This window comes from Mesocricetus auratus, unplaced genomic scaffold, assembly GCF_017639785.1.
Source record: "Mesocricetus auratus isolate SY011 unplaced genomic scaffold, BCM_Maur_2.0 Super-Scaffold_100008, whole genome shotgun sequence".
NCBI classification, from domain to species: domain Eukaryota; kingdom Metazoa; phylum Chordata; class Mammalia; order Rodentia; family Cricetidae; genus Mesocricetus; species Mesocricetus auratus.
Window position 1 is genome coordinate 61,867,385 of NW_024429192.1, and position 22,637 is coordinate 61,890,021.

Consider the following 22,637-nt stretch of genomic DNA (forward strand, 5'->3'; position numbering starts at 1 on the left):
TATCATTCTTGGCAATCAAGGCGAAAAAGGACAGAAGATACGTTTCATATTTCTCCGCCATCTAAGGGTATTAAACTTCGTGGGATGGAGATTAGAAACGCGCCCACAGAAACGTTCTCGCCCGGGACACCGCCCTAAGAAGACTCCTTTCTCCTTGGATGCGCTGGGCAAGCCCTGCCCCTAAAGGGGGGTGGTGGTGGTGGAGGTGGAGAAAGAAAGCGTCCACACCACGCGCGTCAGCCGGAGTACAGCCTGGCAAGTGATCCGGGCGCGCGAACCCTCTCTGCCATTTATTTATTTCTCTTCCCACCGGGTGCGCTGTCCCTTTAAATGGGAATGCTGGTGCTGGCTCCGTAACACCGGAGCCGGCAGCTTGTTGATTTCGGCGCTGGTGAATTTCACATTGTTTCCACTTCACTTTCCTTGCCCCGGGGGAGGCTCGGCTCGGGCTCTTTGGACACCGCGGCCGCCGCCGCTAACCAGCACGGCTCGGGGAGGGTAGGGACCCGCAGCGGCGCAGCGGGCGGGGGCCGGAGGACCGGGTGCCGGGGCCACACGCGCGCACCTCGCCGCAGTCGGGGCTCCTCCCGCGAAGGAGCGCGGCCGCCCGGAGCGCAGCGCGACGCGGGGCCCGCCCAGAATCCAACCCTCCCGCCCACGGGCCGGGCTGCCCAGCCGCGCCGGGAGGCCGGGGCGGGGTGGGGGGCGGGGGTGGGTGCCGCGGCCGCCGCCGAGCCGGTGCTCGGCGCGTTTTGCTTGAAGATGGCGGCTCCCACCGCCAGCAAGGCAGCCTCCCTGGGCTGCAACAACAAGCCTGCCTTCCCGGAGCTGGATTTCAGGTCTGGAGCTCGGGTGGAGGAACTGAACAAACTCATCCAGGAATTCACCAGACACGACCAGCGGGAATACGACGACCAGAGAGCGCTGGAGATCCACACTGCCAAGGATTTCATCTTTTCCATGCTGGGTAAGGCGAGGAGGGCGGCGCGGGGGCAGGGGAGGGATGTGTGACTGTGCGTGTGTGCGCGCGGGTGTGATGGAGCGGGTGGGAGCCCTGGTCCCCGCTCCGGCGCTTGCCCGGGGTGTCACCCCTGACTCCGCGAGGTCCCCTTTCCTTCCCACCGTCAGCCCAGCCTCCCCCTCCGCTCCTGCCAGCGCTCGGTGCGGGGTGCCCCTCTCCTTCCCGATCGCCCGCTCTTTTGTTGGCTCCTCGACCGCGGGGCTGGGCGGGCAGGTGAGGCGGCGGCGGGAGACGCCTCCCGACTGGGGGAACCCCCGAAACGGCGCGGACCCGGTCCCCTGCAAGCCCGGGCGGCCCCAGCAGCGTGCGGAGGCCGACCCGCGCCTGAGCGACAAGTTGCTTCTGTCGTGGTTGCGGCGCGGCGCTATCACGCCGAGCCCCGGGTGGCCAAACTTGTTGGGTGTTCCAGAGTAACCCGCGGAAGTAGTCCGGGCGCCCGGAGTTGCGGCAAGTTTGATTTGCAAATCGACTTCCCTTTGAAGGGGTCAGAGCATTTCCGGTGCTTCTCCGGGTTGTTGCTGAGCTCGGAATTCCTAATCCCTTGCTCGAAAATGACCAGGCTCAGAGGAGCTCTGGCCGCGGAGGAGCGCTGTCCCCCTGGTCTTTGTGTATTGTCCTAGTGCTGGCCAGGAGGTGCACTCCGAGCAACCCTGTGCTAGAAAAATTCCCCACACTGCATCCCCCAGTCCCTCACCTATCGGCCCTGAAAGGTTAAAAAAAATGGGTTCCGGGGGATCCAGCCCTATCCCTGGCGTCCTGCGGTGGGATTATTGCCTCTGAGTTGTAGAATGAGCATCCGCTGCTGGGAGCCTCGGGTGTAGCGCTGTCATGCAGCAGTGGTGGCCCCGTGGCTTACATTCAGCAGGACTGGACTGGAGGAGCTGTGCTCTACGAACGTTTCCACAGTCAGTTTTCCAGACAGTGTTTCATGTGATTGGCAAAGGCCCTTTGGCCACAGGACGAAGTCTTTGCATTCTCCTGCGATCTAAGGAGATTGCAGCCCGCCCACTGTTGCTGTTTCTCCCCCGAGGTACCTAGTCCCTCCAGAATCTCTTCCTCTTAGCCCCAGTGGAAGAGGTACAGAATGAATGTGACCCACCGGCACTGTGAGGAATTAGGCAAGTCGGCTGGACCATGTTAAACACACGATTGTTTTCCTTTTGCTGCTCACCCCACGAGTGTATTCTAGGTGGTGAATGTGGGCGAAAAGATCCTTATTGAGATGGAGTTCAACTATTTAAGTGAATTATTATTTCAATTCACAGTGTGGTGGGGCTCAGCTTTCAAAAAGGAGGTTAAAGCCCTTACGAAGTCCTGGCATCTCAAACCAAACCAGTGATTGTCAGGAAGATGAGGGGCGGGGGTTGGGGGAGGGGGTGGGAAGGACACAAGGTGGGACACACAGGAAGCTCAGGGCAGTTATTTAAATTGCTTAATCATGGCCTTTCTGTTTGCTGTAACTACCCACCGCCTGTCATTATAGCCTGCCCCCTCCCCCAGGATCCTCACTGTAGAGGTGGTGAGGCTAGTCATGCATCTGGAAGAGGGAGGCGATGGGGAGAGGACCGGATTAAATGCCTAGTTCAGTAGTAACTTATGCGAGGTTCCTTCGTCTGACACAGTGAGCCAGTAAGGTCTAAAGCCACATACAAAGGGTAAGTTATTCCAGGGTGCTCAATTTATGCACTTGTTTAATGTCACCAGTGGCATTGTTTGACAGGTAAACAAGATGGGCTTCTCTTCCTTTTCAGTCCGTTGACCTTGGAAGGGATGCTTTCTCCCCCCTGGGACTCAGGCATTTCCACCTGCAAGAGAGAGAATCCGGGAGTGTCATTTAAGCCCTTTGCCCCTCCGGATATGACCAGGCAGAGGGCGAAATGAGCTTGCCTGTGTGGTGCTGCATTCATCCTCCAATCTCCCAGCCCCTTGGTTTCCTTTAATGAGACCCTGACTATTCCCTGTCTGTTCTAGACAAGAGAAGGTTTTGGCGACAGCAAGGGTCCCCATGTGGAGTTACTTTTTTCTAAAGCAGGCTTTTTTTGTTTTGTTTTTTAACTTGGCTTAAGAAACAAAAATTTCTTTTTGCACACTTTATGTCACTTGCTATGTCCTCGTGTCTTTCATGAATATGTGGATGAGGTGTCTTAATGACCCCCAGCTTGTTAAGGTGTCACTTGGGTGGCATCAGGCCTTCATTTCTGGGGGTTGCTGGGGGGGGTTAGTTCTCTGGGCTCTGTTCTACCTCTGAGCTGCTCTTGAGGACTGCCAGCAGCTTAAAAAAAATGGTGTCCTCTCAGGATGAAATGGAAAGGCATTTGTCCTAGCCTCTTTAATGGAAATGTGGGTAATGCTCTCTCTGTAGCGGGCAGTTGGGAGCCCGGGATGATGGCCAGGCAAGCCCCTCTTTGTTACAAGGTTGTTAACTTGGACTGAGGTCCTGGGAGATTTCCATCTTTCACTGTATCTGGTTTCGAGGGAATTTTCTGCAGGTGCGTGAAGGAGGTATTGACTGAATGGGTTACCCTTCAGCTAGGACACCCACTGTCCTGTCAAAGCAGGACCTGTACACCCATTAGGGGGTCGTGGGAGGCTCTGGGAACTCTTCTTTATGCTAAGACATTACAGTTCCTTTGGAGGCAGGTGTTAGCTGGCATCATCAAGAATGACTTCTATTTTTCTGTACCTTGTTCTATTCGGAGAATGATTGCTGTCATTATCTAGTTAATATCTGAGAGCCCAGACTGTGTGACAGGAGTGGCAGTACATAATAAATGCCATTTATCAAAATTCAGAGGAATTGCCAGAGTTCATTAATGTTTTAATAATATTTGATATTTGCATACTGTCTCCGCTGGTTCTTTTGTTATCTTCATTCCCTGGTGAGGTTGGATGTAGACTGGTGGTATTTCTGTGGAACATACGTGCACGGGAGGCCGTGCAGGAGACGGAGAAGGCATCAGGACACATGTAGTCACCAGCAGGCAAGGCTTTGGTGCCATGGCCTGGTCAGGAGAGTAGCTTTCGTTTCCTGACTAAACCTTCTCAGGGCAGGAGCCCCATGGGGCTTTTTGAGCAGGGACTTTGTTCCCGTTTCACAGGTAAAGATGCTGACAATTAGTGGGATAAAGAAACAAAGACGAGTGGTTAGTAAACTTTAGTACCTGAAGATGACACATTCCTCTCTTACTCGAGTCCATTAAAATTGGGAGAGTGAGATTCAGGGCGGAGGGCTATCTTTTGAGAGATCACTTGTTTCAGGATTTTGTGTCTGTTTTGAGCTGAGAGTCTTGAGCGCATGCAGCCATTGCGAGTGATTGCTGAAGCACTGGAGTTCAAGTGTTTTATTCCATGACAAGATCACCTATTTGAATTCTTGATTGGGAAAATCACAGAGAAACTGTCAGGAAAATCTGTGGTCCCAGCCTCACTCTGCTGCTTGCTGGCTGTGTGGTCTTCTTCTTCTTTTTTTTTTTTTTAATAATCTATTATACATGATATCTGCATGTAAAATTCTCTAAATGGAAAAGGAGCAGACATGATTTTACTATTTACCCGAAGAAACGTGTTGTATTAGAAAACACAGTGAACTTCAGCTGGAATGACTCCCACAGCTTCGCTGCAGAAAGAACGATGGAGTACAGTTAGCAGTATTCCGAAAGATATGGGCTGTGGCCAGAGGGAGCATGGTTAATTACAACATTCAGTTATGTTTGTTAAGCGTGTAGTGTGTGCCTGCTGTAACGTTGGTCCCTTTGCCTAAGTCCGTCAGCTCCTGTAACCGGACGACCTTAAGGATGTGTCCCATCCATGTGTTTTGAAGATGAAGCAGATGGAGCACGGAGGTGGGAAGAGGTGGACTTCTTATACCAGGATCACACAGAGCATCAGTTTAAATGGGCTGCTCTTGGCTGATCTGCCAGACCCTGGTGTCTCCCGTGCAAAAAGTTGTCATCCCTTCACCCTTTGCCCAGACAGCTGAAAGGACCTACATCCTGGGGAATAGCCCACTTACTAGCCTGCCCTGCCTGTACGAGCAGGGGGGATTCTCTTTGCCCGTTGATTGTTCTCTATTTCTTTTTGTATCTTTCTCTCTCTCTCTGGCCTAACAAGTACTGTTTACCTTACCTTAGCAGGAATCTGAGAACAAAACAGGGAGCAAAAACCTTGAGAAATTCACATGGATCTATTTTGACCCCATGCCATCCATCCCCCACCCCAGCAATGTGCTCTCGCTTGTACATGAACTCTAAGAATAGGTTGCCGGCTGTCCCCTACCAGCCCAATAAACACCATCTGGCCCCTTCAAAGTACTCCTTGAGTGAGTGCTCCTGGATCTACCATCTTCCTAGGCAATCTTTATACCTCCTGAGTAGGCCATTTGCAAGCAGTGACTTTCTGATATATGAATGCCAAGTTACCCAGCCACATTTATTGCCCATGTGGCCCCCAGAGCTTGGTAGCTTCCTTAGAGTTGCACTCACTACTGTGCTTTTCCCTTATAAATTCCAAGCTGATTTCTGGTTTGCTCTGTCTCTGACAGCATATGCATGTAGGGCAGTAGTCCCTCTGCACATTTGTTTTGGTGCTAATTTCCGCTGGTTCTCGGCAAGTGTGCCCTTCATCCTCCACGGAAGACTGTTGGAGCTGCCCTGTGTTCTGGGTCTTATGGCACTGGTGCCATCATTGGTCACTGATCTGATTAGGCTGAGCCCCTTCTGTGTTCTCGCAGCCTGTTAGAGTCCCTCTCATCAAATTGATAACTTGCCGTTGAATGCTAAGCCCTTGCAGTTCTCCTGGGGAGCATTAAGAGAATTCAGACTTTCTGGTCCTATTTCAGAATCCCCAGGGATCTCCAAACTTGACCTTCAGCACTTCTGTCTGTCTGTCTGCCTCACAGCCTGAGGGTACACATTCTGTTAACTAGAGCTGTCCCCAAGGGCAGTAAGTGTCATCCCTGCTGTCTTTGGAGAACGGGTCCACACCGCTGAGGCCAGTGAAAGGAAAACCTCAGAAATTTGCCCAAGTTTGCTTGGGCATGGCTGAAATCTCGCCCAGGTCAGGCCAGTGTTTCAGCAAGAACTGCGCTCTCCCACTCACCTGGGCTAGGAGACCCAGAGTCTATCTCATGATTTCTAAATCGTTGCCGTGTGATTTTTGTCGTCATTTTTGGAAACGGAGTCTCAGTTTCTGACTTTGTAACAGCATGCCAGTTGGGGTTAATAACTGTACCTGCTTCCTGTGTTTGACTGCATGGGCATCTGAATCCAAACTCTTTTGTGCAACCCAAAAGAAGGACATTGTGGCATTCTGTTTTGTGTCTCCTAGCCTCTGTTGGTCTTTTCTGCCCATTTTCCATGACTAGAAACACAAAGAAGTCAAACCATTCTTCATGCCAATCACTAATAATATTTACCAGCACATTTTACTAGACATCTGTGTTTATGTTTATACCGTGCTTACACCTGTAGGTGCTTACATGCGTTCGGTTTTGTATAACAGAGACCCGAACGGGATTTGTGCTGTTTTTACATTTCACCAGTATGGGGCGAAACATTGAAAGAGGAATTCCGAGGAGGAGCCTGCAGGATGATGATCTCGTCCCTTCTTTCACTCATTCTTTTTTTACTCTAAGGTGCCATTCTTCATCTGATTCTGTGACTTACTAATTGAGGGTGACAGACCTCTGCCATGCACGACTTTGATGCGTCTCCTGCACATTCCATACAAGAATTACGGTTCTTCCTTTCTTCCTTTTCCTGGGTTGCTCTCTTTATTGGCTTCCTAACCTGGCCCCATGGAAACAGTTAATGGGGAGTCTGTGAACCTGAATGAGAAGAAAGGATGTCTTTATTTTTATTAACCTCTGAGACAAAGCAGAGCCTCCCACTATAAGTATAGGTGACAAACTATAGTACTACTAGTAAGTAACACCTAGGTTTTGGTTGCTAATAGAAATCACAGGCCTTTTCTTTTTCTCTTATTTTTTTTTTTACATGCATTGGTATTTTGCCTGCATGTGTGTCTGTGTGAGGGTATCAGATTCCTGGGGAACTGGAGTTACAGATGGTTGTGAGCTGTCTTGTAGATGCTGGAAATTGAACCCAGGTCTTTTGGAAGAACAGTTAATGCTTAACCACTGAGCCATCTCTTCCGCCCTGGCATTTCATTTCATAATACAGTGTCACATGTATTGCAAAAAAAAAAAAAATTGGGCCAGTGAGATGAGTTAGTGGCTACAGCCTGATAACCCTAGTTCGATCCCTGGCACCCACATAGTTGAAGACAAGAACCAGCTCCCCAAAGTTGTCCTCTGACTTCCACACAAATGCTGGTCACACACATGTGTGCACATACACAAAATAAATACTTGCAGTAAAAGAAGAAAAGATGTCACTGTTGTTTCACAATAAAGGCAGATATCAGACTTGTTAGCTTCTTTTTGTTGAGTTAACAAAGAATCATGCATGATCTATCTCGTATTCAAAATATAAAGCCTGTATTTTAATGCCGACTTTCTTTGAAAATCTGGGTAACACTGTTCTCTTAATTTAAATATCCTGTTCTTGCCAGGCATGAAGGGGTATACCAGTGATCCCAGAACTTGGAAAGTAGGAGAACCTTGAGTTTGAGACCAGCCTGAGTCATATTACAGTGAATTCAAGTTAGCCTGGCCTAATTTTAAGACCCTGTCTCAAAACCCTACTAACAAACATACTGTTCCTGTCAGGAGTTTGTAGAATAGACTGAACTGTAAAAAAGATCTCTGTCACAGAAATAGTTAAGGGTCCAGGTTGGACATACTGTCTGTACTTGTTTTCCTTCTGCTGCTAAAAGGCCACTTTACCCATGTGACGTTCTTGTATCTCTGAGGAGAAAGAATGTTGCCCTCCTCCCCTGTGTTCTGGTAGTACTTTGCTCCCCCCATAGTATGTTCTTTTCCTGTGTTTATATTCCTAGCACTCAGTAAAAAAATGTATACACAGTAGGCACCTACTAAATAAATGTAAGATAACTTGAGTTAACTGTTATTTTAAGCTCTTTTTGTTTTTTTTGTTTTCAAGACAGGACTTTTCTGTGTGACCTTGGCTGTCCTGAAACTTACTTTGTAGACCAGGCTGGCCATGAACTCACAGAGACCCTCCTGCCTCTGCCTCCTGAATGCTGGGATTAAAGGCGTGCGCCACCATTGCCTGGGTTATTTTATGCTCCTTTCATGAGCTCTTTAGACAGGATAGATGGTTCAGTGGCTAAGAGCACTGGCTGCTTGTATAAAAGGCCTGGGTTTGATTTCCAGCACCCACACGGCAGCTGACAACTACCTTTAGTTCTAGTTCCAGGGATCTGGCGTCCTCTTCTGGCCTCCTCAGGTACCAGGCTTGCTTCCAGTGCACATGTCTATGGGTAGGCAAAATACTCGTACATAGACAAAAGATAAAATCTTCAAAAAAGGAAATGAACTCTTCTGAAATTGTCTCACGATTTTCTCTCTGTTAAGCCGCACTTGATCGTCTTTCCTGGGCTGTGGAATCTTGGTAGAGGAATGGTAGTTGACTTTCTCTACAGAAGACGTTCCTACCTTCCTTAAGACATACCTGAGGACAGTGTAAGAAATGCCCAGTGTGACCGAGGGAATGGCTTGCCAAGAGCAGCCAATAGTGCCCTGTAAGCCTCTGTGCATGGGTCCTTTGTTGTGGCCCTGGGATTTTTTTGCTCCGGGCACCTCCTTGTGCATGCTGGGGCTTTGCTCAAGCCATCGCTCCCAATAAGGTGTTGAGCAGGCTTATCGTTCATCCTCCAAATGGTTACATGCTTCCTCTGGGACTCCAATTACAGCAATTCTTAGTTATAAATGGGGTATTTATAGTCAATGATAATTTATCTTTGCACAGTAAACAAAGTGTTTTATAGACTGCAGTCCATGTTCTTGTATTGTATAACGGGGCTGGGCTAGGCCTTTGTGAGAGATTGTATAGGCAGCCTTAACCCCATTTATGCATGGAGGCGCGAGACCAGGAGGTCATGGCTTTTTAATTCAGGGTTGCAAACTTAGTTGTGGAGCAAGACACAGCCCAGCTACAAGTGTCTCTTGTTGCAGGATACTGCAAAGAACTTACAGGGCTTTTTACCCTCAGATATCTTCCATTGGTTTCCTGGGACAAATCTGTATCCTCAGACAAGGCCAGGGCCGCAGTTGTCATTTACCTGAGGGGATTTTTTGTTTTCCCCCTGAGCTGAGGAAGTGTTGCAGACAATTTAGATGAGAGTGATGTATCAGTTTTAACCCCATGGCCATACATTTTCCTGATTGCTTGGTCCGCCCAGCTTGTTCCTAAGGTCGGTGGCATTGCTTGCAGTGAGGTTGGGGCTAAGTACTTGTCAGCTGAAGGATCACTTAAGGACAGTTCATAATTATGCCATTCCATGAGGTCCTGTCCCCAGGGAAGAGCTATTTGTTTCTCATATTCTCCGGTGCTTTTTTGTGAATTCCCTCTGCACAAGATAGAGAACCAGAGATGGAACTGCTGTAAGTAAACCGTGTAGGGGACTGTTGCTCGATTTGTTTTGTTTTGAGACAGGGTTTCACTGTGTAGCCCTGACTGTCCTAGAACTCCCTCTGTAGACCAGGCTGGCCTTGAACCTAAAGAGATCCACCTGCCTCTGCCTCCCAATGCTGGGAATTAAAGGCCTGCACTACCACCGCCTGGCAATGTGTTTATTTTAAAATATATTTTCCTCAGTACAGAAGACTTGATTACTATTTGTGAGTTGAACGAAGCCCAGAGTGGGAGTTGGTCTAGATTGTATTTATGTTTTTGTTTCTTCTAACTAGGGTTTGAATGTCTGCCATGCACACACACAGCGAATGGTACTTGCTAGACATTCATTCACTCATTCATGGATGGTGTGCCAACTGTGTGCTAGCATAGCTACTATCCCGCGATGACTGTGTAAGAGCACGGGTTAGTGAATAACAACAGTCAGGCTACCTTCTGAGGCTTCTGTTCTCCAGAGGGTGGATACTGTGATTAGGCTTGCAAATGAACAGAGTTGTGTGCGTAAGGAAAACAAGTAGCCTGGACTGTCACACCAGGGCTTGGCTGGTGTGCAAGCCAGAGAAGACTTTCTTGAAGCACATTCACTTGAAGTGCAAGAAGGTGCCAGCTTCTGGAAGCCCAGGCAGTAGTATATAGGGTGTACAAAACAGCAAGGGTAAGGGTGTACAGCTGCAAGCATCTTTCAGGGCTGCCTCAATTACAGTCAGTCTTGCTTCCGGGGAAGAATGGTTTGTGTTCAGTTTGACCAAGATTAAGGAAGCAGTGCATTTCCTGTGGTTGAAGGTTTTCCAGGTAGGACCACCCTTGACCAGTGCTCTTCTTGTACCTGGCATTTAAGGAGAGGGATGGAGATTAGAATATAAAAAGTTAGATTACAAAGCCATCATTATTATTATTACTATTATTGTTATTATTTTGAAGATGGGAGCTTACTGTGTAGCCCAGGAGAGACTTGAACTCATTGTATAGCCCAGCCTGCCTGTGAACTTGTGGCATCAGAACCCCCAGCGGTGAGGGTGAGCCTCTGATTGTTTGTACCATCATGCCCAGCAGGGTGACAGATGCCAGAGAGGCCCTTTGGAGACCTGCTAGTCTCTGATTTCACCTCCGATAACCCTAGGGCTAGAAAAAATAAATCCTGGGTTGATTTGTGAACACTGCACTGTTCAGGGGATTGACAGTAAGCCTTTTGTTTTTGTCTGGTCCTCTCTAGTTTCCAAAATACCATCACACGTGGTTTATCCTCCTGATGTACCCAACCAAGTGAAGCAGTTATTGTACCTGGTACACCTTGGGAAGAAGGGATGGCCTAGAGGACGCCAGCATTGTGATGAAGGTCACAGACAGCAGCTGAGGGGTGGGAGTGGGGGGTCAGACTCTGGTCCTTTGAAGAACACCAGGTTGCCTGGGGTTCTGTGTTAGCTCCAGCCCAGCCTGTCTTGGAGAGTGGAAGGAAGCAGCCTTCTGGATCTTGAGGTGCAGAGATCTGAGGCAGGACGGAGCCCAAAGCCTGTGTGTGTGTGTGTGTCTGTCTCCACGTGCCACTGCCTGGATCCTCATTCAACTTTTAAGCACTTCTCCAGGCTGCTTCAAGAATACCCTTGTAGCAGCTGCAGCTGTTCCTAATAGCATCTGCATGTGCCGCTTGTGTTGTGATTAATAAAGGAAACTCAACAGTTTGTTCTCGCAACTGTGCCCTGGGTGTGCGCAGTCTGCTTCCATGCGGGCTGTTTCTGATTTTGAGCAGCACGATCCTAATGGCAGATGGGTGCAGTTCCTCATGCTGTGGTGACCCCCAACCATAAGAGTATTTCGTTGCTGCTTCAGAACTGTAATTTTGCTGCTGTTGTGAATCAGAAATGTACAATATCTGAAATGCGACCCCAACGGGTTGTGACCTATAGGTTGAGAACCACTGATTTACAGCAAAGCTTGTGGCCTGAAGGCCCTGGCCGGATTGGACCGTGAGGGAACAATGCTGACATTGGCTCACAAATGCCCGGCCTTCGTTGTCTGTAAGGGAGTGTAGGTGTGTGTCCTGCAGTGAAGCAACCCCACCATTTTCCGGGGGTTGCCTTCTGGGTGGTTCCAGAGCTTGAGTGTGTTGTGCATTAAACTTCCACCTGTAGTAAGGGTTCCTCGCTTCACTCCCAAGTGCCAGATGTTGCAGGCATGGGATGGAGTTGCAATTCTAACACATCTGGTTAGGTAGCTTCTGTTTGAGGAGCCACACTTCCCAAGACCTAGGATTGATAGCTTTGAGATGTGTGGGGGTTTTAATGAGAAATATACAACATTTTAGATATTGACAACAAAGTAAAGCTTTAAAGAAATGCAGTGGGGTTTGAGACTGTAGGTTGGACAACACTGGACTGCTCTGGTCTGAATGCGTTAGGGAGTCCTTGGAATGTCTGCTTGGGAGACCGAGGTGTGTAAAAGGGCTGTAGTGCATTTGAGGGCATCCAGTTACACAAGGGCGGGGTAATCGTGACCTCATGTTTCTTGTGTGTGTGTGTGTGTGTGCCCTAGCTTGTGTGTGTGTGTCTGTGTCTGCCATAGCTTGTGTGTGTGTGTGTGTGTCTGCCCTAGCTTTCTGTCTTGCTACTTTTATTTTAAATTGAAAATCTAGCTATGTAGCATTGGAAATAATGATAATCACACTAACTAGTGTTTACTGTGTCCCAGGCACAATTCTCAGTATTTTGTACTGACCCTTTATTAACTAAGTGTTAACCATGCTGTGAGGAAGTAACCCTTATTTTACTGATGTGGACTCAGAAGCAAAGAGCAGTTATGCCAGACACGGTAACACTCCGTGGTGGAGTAGGGAGGGGTTTGAAGCTAAGAGGTCTAGTTTCAGGCAGTAAACAAATACGTCTTACTAGTTAGTTTTTTTTTGTCAGCTCAAGCCAAGGCCATCTGGGACAAAAACCTTAACTGAGAAAATACCTCCGTCAGACTGGCCTGTGAGTTAATAATCGGTGAGACTTATTAATGTGGGGCCAGCCCTCCGCAGGTGGTGCCACCCTTGGTTCTGGGTAGGTGGTTCTGGGTAGGTGGTTCTGGGTAGGTGGTTCTGGGAAGGTGGTTCTGGGTAGGTGGTTCTGGGTAGGTGGTTCTGGGCTGCATATGTGGGCTGAGTGAGGCCTGAGGCGCCATCAGTGGGCAGCATCCTCCGTGGTCTCTGCTTCAGTTCCTTCCTCAAGTTCCTGCCTTGGCTCTCCCCAGGGAGGGCCTGTGACTGTCTAAGCTGAAATACAGCCCTTCCTCCCCTCGTTGCCTTTGCTCACGGTATTTATCATAGCGACAGAGGGCAAACCAGGACATACGTTTATATCTTCTCTTTTTATTTTATTGATTACTTATTTTTCTTCGTGTGTGGGTGCTTTGCCTCCATATATGTTTGTGTAACATGTATTATGCTTGGTGCAATAGATCCTCTGGGACTAGAGTTACAGACAGTTGTCAGCCGCCATGCGGTTGCTGGGAATTGAACCTTCATCCTCAGTAGACCACAGTAAACCTTTTCTCAAATTAAATTAAATGTTTTTTTTTTTGTTTTTTTACAGAAACACAATTAAAGTAACCATTCTCATGCAAAGTGGAAGCCTTTGAAAGTATCATAATATTTAATATTCCAAAGAAACTTGGGAATTAGATGGCTGGATTTTCTCCCTCCTCCATTTTACAGTCACAGAAACTGAGGGCCACAAAGGAGGGACTCCATTATCTTGGGCCCCAGCTTCACTTCTGGGTAGAGTAAAGATTAGCAGAATGTTGGGCATAGATGATACACACAAGGTGTTTGCACGCGTCAGCTGGCTCTGTGCCTGCCCCCCCAGGGAAGACTGCCTGGCTTTGAAGTCATTTCTGGAGGGCTCTGCTTCAAGGTAGGGGACATTTCTCTGCTACAAAGCTTCCTCGTAGTTTGAAGTTCTCTTAATTGCTGTTAGAGGCGGGATGCTCAAAAGAAAACCTCGTGGGCTGAGTGTATTTTGGTCTGTCATGTTTGCTTTGGTCTTTTTGATTGTTCCTTGTCCCTTCCCCTCTGGTTCTCTTCTCTGATGTGTGTCCTTTCACACCTGAGCTGTTTTCATAACTTGGGTGGTTATTTTGATCTCTGAACAATCCAAATCTGGGATAAGGAAGGCTGGTTGGCCCTCCCTGTGGTTAGAAGAGTGGGAGCTCCGCAGGCTGGTCTGCATCTCGGGGAGAAGGAGAGCTGGTGCTACCCTCTCTTGGGCTTGGTGGTCTGGGAGCTCAGAGTCCCGAGGACTTAGCACTCTGACAGGGTGAAAAGAATCATGGAGCAGCGGAGCCGTGCACTGGTGCTGGTCCTGAGGTCACGTCACCTACCACCTCACCGCATAGATGGGATGCTTAACTCCCGGAGTGGACAGTGACTTGCTCAGGGTCAGGCAGCAGCGATGCTGAAAATGAAATCAGGCTCCTCATTGTTTCAGGAGCCTTAGAATCAGTGACCCATTTGGTCCTGGCTGTGGCCATCCCCACTTCGCAGCGGAGGGAATCAGTGTTTTGAAATCACGTGTTTAGGCCAGCACCAGAGGCTACTGGACCAGGCAGCATGACTTCTTCATTCCTTCTCTGTATCTTCAGAACGTTGACCATCCCAGGCTCTGTGTGGTGGCGAACTTGGGCTAGTGACAAACGTTCAGGGGGCAAGTGGAAGTGAGGAATGGTAGGCAAAATGGAGAACAGAGCAGTTTTGCTCTTCCAGAAGCCGGGGCTGGCACGGTCCTGCTACTGGATGGTTCTTGGCATTCCCTCAGGGCCGGCATTCTTTTGATGCTGTGGTTTGTGTATGAATAGTCTTTTGTATAAGACCTCATCCTGTCCCCAGTTTCCCTCTTTTTGAAAGGGAGAAGGTGGGCCCCAGTTAATTGATTGATGTAAGCTCTACAGAAGTCAACTGGGCCCCTGGCGCTGAGTAAATTAGAGCAGTTTTGTGATGCTCCTTTCCCCACCCCAGTGGGTTTCCCTTCAGATTCAGAACATTCAATGAGGGCGTAGCTAATGTGGTCTATCCTGGGGTGGTGGGGAGCAGATGATTTTCCCAGTGAAAGACTGATGACAGTGTACTTCTTAAAAGTTTATTTGGCAATCAAAATTTATTAGCTGAATTGACTTTTTGCAAATGAATGAATCCGCCTCCTTCCTGCTGTGTTTTGTTAGAAGTGCATAGCCTGACCAGTTTCCCCTGTGTTGCATGGGTCTGTGTTTGTATTTGGACTTGTTGTATAGCACTGAACATATTGCATATGCCACCCTGGCTGGTGTTGACTGTCAACCTGTCAGAATCTGGGATCACATGAGACATGGGGCTCTCTGGGCATGGCCGTGCCATATGATCTATCTCAGTTATGTTAGCTGAGGTGGGAAACCCATCCACGGTGGGTGGGTGGTACCAGGAAAATCCTGGTCCAGTCCTGGGCAGTGTCAAGCATGGAAAGAGGGCTGAGCAGCAGCTTCTGGACCAAGGGTGCAGTGTGACCTCAAGCCCCGACTTCGGTCACTTCTCCACCATGATGGCTAACCTGAGCTGTCAGCCGGACACCCTCTTTGTCCCCGAGGTTGCTGAAGAATACTCTCTCACAGGAAAAGAAACCAAGGCAGGGTCCTTGGGATAAGGTTGCTTCATGAGGTCTGGGTATTGATGATGTCCGTGGGCAGAGAAACCCCATTCTGACTTCCCCCTACCCCACTCCCCTCACAGGTAAAATTCACAACAAAAATGTCAGTGGCCTGGAAGGGTGGAGGCTCCTGAACAAAGTAGATGCTTATGGAAAAACTTGGTTAGCCATTTTATTTCTGTGTATTTTGTTTGGGGAGTCTGTCTGGGTAGCCCAGGCTGGCTCAAATTCCTGACCCTTTGCTTCTCTCCTCATCCTTGCTAGAGCAGGGATTGCAGGTGGGTGCCACACATGTGGCTGGTCCAGGTGGGACAGGATGGTATGAGACACTGGGTTGTGTTGTCTGTTAGGGTGGAAACCCGGGACAGATCGTGAAGGGACAACCAGTGCTGCCTCCCCCCGAATGTCGCTGCACTCCAGCCTCAGGTCCACCCCCCCCCCCCCCCCCCCCCGCCCCGTCATGCGTTCTCACAGTCTAGCCTCAGCAAATGAGCTTTTCCTGAGAGGTGGCAGCTGATGCTCCAGCTTCACAGGTCTTAGCTGGTGTGGTCCGTTAGGAATTTGTAAATATTTGTAACTGGTACCTGGTGTTTCTCACCTCCTTAACATCTCAGAGGCGGCCCTTTGTATATGTACTTTTGTTTCTCCTTCATATGTCTGAAACACAGTTCAGTGAAGACTTGAGAGGGCCACCACAGACCTTGCTAGTATTGGTGATTTTGTTTTTGTTCTTGCAGTTGGGCAGTTGCAAGGTCGCCACTGATGACCGTCTGTGGCTGTACATGTTCATTTTTTTATTTTTATTTTTCGGTTTTTCGAGAGAGGGTTTCGAAGGCTGTCCCGGAACTAACTCTTGTAGACCAGGTTGGTCTCGAACTCACAGAGATCTGCCTGCCTCTGCCTCCCGAGTGCTGGGATTAAAGGCGTGCGCCACCACCGCCCGGCGGCTGTACATGTTCTTAGAGTGGCCCAAGATACCCTAATGTGAGGAATTTCTCCCAATGTCAAATAACTGTGCTAGGTCATTGCCTGTTGAGATAACTAAGCATTGTGGTGTTGATAATTTCTGCTATTGGGAATGGGGCTGGCTTGGGCAATTTGGTTTCTAGCTGTGGTGTGGGCAAAATCTGTAGTTCCCGTGCTAAGTTTCATTGTCTGAGGTGACCACAAGGTTGTGTCCGTCCTTCTGTATCTGGAAAGGAAAGGTAGGGGACAGGGAAGACCCACAGTGAGAAGAGAGAGTGTGGGCTCGGGGTCAGGCAGGCTGGAGCCCAGGTGACACTGGGGAAGCTGTGGTGATGTTACAATCTTCCTTGGCACAGCTGGAGCACGAGAGTGTGGTCACCTTCATTGCCCAGCCTGTTGTAGACCCTAAAGACTCTGAAGGGAAGAGCCATGGTCACACACCTGCAATCGAGACTGAGAGTGCTCGTGTGGCCTTACCCGAGGCACACAGAACATGAAGCCTCTTCCTCAAGCCCCATCCTCCCAAACTGAGATGGCGGCGGCAGCCTGAGCACAAAGCAGCCACTGAGGTCTGCTTAGGGCTCCTGCAATTCTGTGAAAGCATTTTGTCAACAAGTTGTTGAGTACGCAGGATAGAAGCTCCTCGTGTCTTTTTCAGCTTTTTTTCCATAAAAGAAAGGTGATTTTCCGGGAAACATAAATTTCTTTTTTTTCCTTTAATACTATCCCAGACGTTTTATAGTATAGGATTGGCCAAATGAGGCGCTTACTCTGGCCATTGTGCAAACCCTCCCTACTGGGCCTACAGGGTGGAGAAGTGCCTCTCCACCTCACTGAACTAATTACATGGATTAAAACCCTCTTACCAAGGCTGGGGAGACGACTCGATCAGCACAAACATAAATACTGAGTTTGAATTCCCAGCACTTACATAAGAGGCCAGCTCTGTGTCACAGGCCTATAATCTCAGCACTGAGGCAGAGTTCCTCCAATCCTTGGGGCTTGCTGACTGGCCATTTTAGCCAAATCCATGAGCTCCACGTTCAGTGAGAGAGATGCTACCTAAAAAAACCAAGGTGGAGAATGATCGTGGAAGACACCAGAGGTCAACCTATAGTCTCCACATCCACAGACGTGTGCACTAATATCCATACATGTGTGCATGCATGAACACATACACGTGCATACCACATGTACATCAAAACATCTTGCCTGGCTGGACTGGGGGAATTACATCGGCTGATACTTTAAGGTTTCTGCTTAGGTTGATAGTTATGCTAGTAAAGAAGACAGAGAGGATTTGGGGATGCTCTACGTCAGGTCTGATTGGGGTGTGTTTGGATGGGTCAGTGGAGTTCACACAGACTTCCTGTGGAACTCTGGCTGACCCTGATCCTCTTGAGGAAGTCGAGGGACAGCTCTGTGGAGCCCATTGTCTCCTTCCACCTTTCTGTGAGCTACAGGGATCACATTGACATCGCCAGGCTTGCACGGCATGTGCCTTTCCCTGCCGAACCAGTTCACCAGCCCCTCAAAGGGGATTTCACGTCAGTCCTACCCATATCGTCATTCTTAGTCCTCGTGTGTGTGGCCAGGTGAGGAAAGGCCTAATGTCAGTGCCTCCTGGAAGGAATAGCAGCCCTGTGAACCGAGTGATCTCCTACGTGGTGTATTAGTTCCTTTTCTGTTGCTGTGATAAAATATCCCAGCGAAAACACGTTAAGAGGGGGTGGGAAAGGATTTGTTTAGGCTTACAGTTCTAGAGGGATAGAAGCTATGTAGCAGCTGGGGAAGGCATGGTAGGGGAGGAGGAAGTTGGTTGGTACACATGGCATATGTATTCAGGAAGCAGAGAGGGAACAGCAAGAAGGTCTGGGTTATAAAACCTCATAGCCCCACCCTCAGTGAAAGATTCACACCGACATGACAACACCTCCTAAAGGGGCTGCATCCTTTCCAAACAGCGCCGAGGACCGAGTGTTCCAACACAAGAGCCCGTGGGGAACATTTTTACATTCAAACCACAACAAAATGCTTGTTCCTGTTGCTCAGGTGGGAGGTAAATGATGAAGTGTGGGGTGTCTGAAGACAAGCTTCTTAAGGGATAGGACAAGGGGTCTGCTGGGGGGTGGGAGGGTTCAGTCTGTTTCAGAAATAGCAGTAGAAGCTCAAATTGCATCTCAGAAATTTTAGACTATATGTTTAATCACACCACCAGTAAAAAGTTTGTAAGATTCTAGTAGCATATATGTTCTAGTTAGCCTTTGCCTCCCTTTCATGATGAGGAGGTGAAGATTTCAAAATGAAAATAGCTGCCTGCTTATCTCCAGAAGTCAGGTAAGGGCTGAGTGAGAAGCTGGGAAAGCCATGCCCTGCTTGAATCCAATTAGGAGAGAAGAGCCTTTCATGCTAGAATACGGCTAGGGTATTTCAAGAGAAAGGAAACAAGCCCTGGGGGCGTTGAGGGGAGCCAGGCTGACCCCTGAGCAGCTTCTGGTGCTGTTTTTCTAGTGTCATTTGGGAGCTGCTGAGGAGGTTTCCCAGATGTTCCAGGAAAAGCGGAGTTTTCTCATAAAACCACGGGGTGAGATGCCAGCCCGCCACTTCCTCTCGGCAGCCCTCAGGTTCCCGTCTGTATAAATAGGAAGCTGGGCTTCCCTTCCCGCTCAGTGACGGGATTCTGTGTGCAGTGCATTCTCTCTGGTTAATAGGACATTTGTTACATAGCTAAATATGTTAAGTTCCCAGTCAGCGTGGAATTTTGTTGTGGTTTTGGCAGGCAGGGAATCACTTTTTAATGGAATTTCTGGAAAGCAAGTTTGGGTTCTGATTTTTTTGAGGAAGTTATGACATCACACATGACACACTTCCCTAGTCCTCAGCCCGTGACTAAGCCCCAGGAGAATGCAAGCCCTCGTTGGGAGGCTGATACCCTGGCCCTGCTGGTGTTGGTGGCGTGACAGCTCTGGGCCATGCTTAGCTGAAGTGGCACTGCCTAGTGGAAGACACCAGGAAGGCCCTGAGCAGTTTATACTGAAGGTGACAGCCAAATATTGTGGTGCAAATTAAGTAGGACACCAAGTGGGAAATTCATCTTAATCTTCTTTAAATACTTAACTGCTCATTTGCCAAGGTTCTTAGTAATACAATTTCAAAGGTTCAGAGGTGTCTAATACAATTTTCCCCCTCTGTACATAATTCTCTGCCCATTGTGTAACTCTATTAGGAACATTAGGGTAATTACAGAGCTGTGTTCCGCTTTTGGATTACTGTGATATTTGCCCTGAGTCTTCCCGTACTGGCCACATTAACAAGCAGTGTTAAAGAGAATCTAGCAGATGCCTGAATTAAGATGGCCTTGTCTTTCTTTTGGGGATTTCTGAGTAATAATGTAGGTGGCAAGGTGCAATGTGGGTTCAGAGACGCAGTGTCCTTCACTCCTCATCTGTGTGTGAGATGGGCATCATCTCAAGTCCCAGGCCCCAGTGAGTGTGAGACCCTGCTGAGAGAGGATGCCAGTGGGAGCCCAAGGTTGTGCACTCAGAGGGGAATGGCAGGGACCGGGGGTGGGACTCAGCACAGTTCCCAGTGTGGGCTACAAGGGGGTGCTGTGTGACCCTCTCGGTGGTCTCCGGGTGCTTCAGTGGAACAGAAGCTTCAAACATAAAGTTTGGGCTCATGGTAACTGTGGCACGGTAGTCTACATGGTGCTCTATTTTCAGTCTTGTCAAATAAACAGTGGTATGTTTTCTTACTCTGCAGACTGAGCAGTGACGGTCCAGGTGGTTTAAACATGATGCCTAAAATCCGATTGGAAGACAATTCAGTAAACCTTTTGGCTGTGTTTGCAGCTCAGGAAGTTTTTCTTCTCTCGTGTACTGTGCTTTGCCTTGGGGAAGGTTCCTATCACCTCTGCAGCAACAGTGGGACCTGTAATGTGTAGTCTTCCCGCCAGCTGCCTGGGTCCCATCGCCCCTTTAGCCCCCAAATAACACACAATACACTATATTAATTATAAGCTGTTGGCCATTTTCTGTGTTTTTTATTGGCTAGCTCTGACTTAAATATTAACCTATAATTACTAATACATATTTTTTATAAGGTCTTATCTTACTGAGGACTCAGCCTCATGAGTCCTCTCCCCGAGATCGCATGGCGAGAACTCTCTTCACTACATTTCCCAGGGTCCTCTGCAACTCCTAGTCCCACCCGTCTTGCTTCCCTATTGGCCAACAGTGCTTTATTCATCAACATATACACAGAAGGGCTTCCCCCATCAGGGACCTAACACGTCTTGAAGCTTGGTCTGTTGCCAGCAGATTGGAGAGATGCTGATGTTGAAGTAGAGATGCTAACTAAGCACAGTGGTTCTCATGGTTCATGAGAATGGATTCATGGACCCCCAAGGACACCCAGCTCTTCAGATGTTCAAGCCCCTCCTATAAAATGGCCTAGAATTTGCATATAATGCTTCTTTTCCCATGTAATGTTTTATCCTTAGGTCACTTACAACAGCCAACCCCGGAGCTGGGAAAGTGGCCCAGAACATAAAGTTCTTGCTGTACAAGTCTGAGGAGTAGCTTTCAGTTCTCCAGAAGTTATGTCAGTTCTGGTGGGATTGGTGGTCGACACTGAGAAAGTAGACAGGGACCCTGAAGCAAGACTAGTGAAATGCATGAGCTCTGGGTGGAGTGAGAGACCCTGCCTCAATCTATAAGGTAAAGAACAAATGAAGAAGACAGAGGATGGCCTCCACATACATGCACACTCATGTGTATTTATACCCAAGCTCACACTTGTACCACAACGCTTGAAAACATGCATATATATAGTGTGCATATGTATACCCACCACAGACATATATATGTGAAAAATAGATAATACAGTGTGAATAATGACATTACGAGTTCAATACAGATGCAATATTTCTCTATTTCTCTCTATGTGTTGGTCCCTGTTAGTTGAATCCATGCATACAAGCCTTGAGGATACGGAGGGCCAAATGTAGCCCGCTGATGGTTACACAGCCAAAGTCCAGGGGTCTTTTCTTGTCTTAATACAATAGAAATAACAAAAGAATGAACATTTCTTGATTGCAAACTAGATGCCAGGGGCTATATTAGTATTGTATTAGTCCTGTGTAGGGAAGTATTTGAAGATGCTCTGCAGCTAGGGAGTGCCTATCATCTCCTTCTCTCATAGGGATTTATATATACTCCCTTGTGCCTCTGTCTCCCGTGTTGGAAACGGAGGCAAAAGTCAGTGTTTCTTGTGATGGCTTTTTCTTGCTTGTCTCCAGTTACATCTGGTATTCTAATCCACATGTTATGAATTGGCCATCTGCACCCCGATGCAGCTTGCAGATCGATCTTGTTTTGCCCTCATTATAATAAATACAAACACATGATTGAATTTGATGGTAACATCTAAAAATTCACACGAGTATACGAAAATGTGCATTTATGGTTTATCATGAAAAATTATGGCGGTGTGGGCCTTTCTTGATATTCCAGCACCAAATAGCTTTCTGCAGATTAGAAATGCTTTTCCTCTTCTCCACCTAATTCGAAGTCCCCAGGAGGGTTACAAAGGGTTACGGTAAGGCAGAGGAATAAATAAGCCTTGGCACAGAAGAGTTTCAGTAAATGCATGCAAGATGGAGCCGGGGCTGTCAGCTTATGAGGCAGGCTTAGTTTGGTAATTGGGTATTTGCTCTTTGTGAGGTGACTTGCTTTCTTGACACTGGCAGATGGACATGTCAGGCATAAGTCTGTTTTGCATGGGAAGAAGGACGCAGTCCCTCTAATACAGTGGCACATGACTCATCAGAAATGAAGAGATGTCATGCTCCGGTCTTCTCTTGACAAAATGACTCGTGTCATCCAACATTTAGGGAGAGGAGGAGGCAGTGGTCTCCGAAGCAAAACCAGAGATCTAATGAGTTGAATGGGGGCCCTTTGCATTTGTATTGAGTTTATAAGTTTGAGAATGCCATCATGTGTCTTGTTATGATAGACTCTCTCTACTGTTGTCTGTGACTTGGCTCTGCCTTGACAAGCCACTTAACGCTTTCCAAGCCTTTTCTATACACACATATTCAGGTGGCTAATGCCATCTCCCAGCCTTCTTGACAGCACCTGGGTGAGAGCAGGTGTCCAGTGTTTATATTGAGTAAATAAAGAAACCCAGAGCTTATTGAGATTCCATTGACTGATGTGCATAAGGTGTCCAGCAATGTATTATGATGCTATACAGTTTCTTAGGGTTGCTTTGGTTTTTTGTTTTAGTGGTGCTGGGGGTTAAACTGTGAGTCACAGAAAAGTTGAGTTCATCTACAACTCAGTCTTTGGTTTTCAGTTTGGGGGATCGTACCAGGCTTTTTTGGGGGGCCACTAACCATCTCCCAAATCAAGACACAGAGACTTATTAGTTACGGATGCATGG

General features: G+C 48.2%; 1 protein-coding gene across 1 annotated transcript in view; it reads left to right on the forward strand.

Annotated features, from left to right (window-relative positions):
• Positions 1-357: 357 nt before the first annotated feature.
• The window catches only part of Mb21d2 (Mab-21 domain containing 2), a gene marked incomplete at its 5' end in the record, with an annotated part of 103,382 nt that continues 81,102 nt past the window's right edge, over positions 358-22,637 (forward strand). The window contains one exon of the mRNA XM_021228139.2: positions 358-967. Coding sequence (XP_021083798.2) covers positions 358-967 — 610 coding nt within the window. The remainder of the gene's footprint in view (positions 968-22,637) is intronic.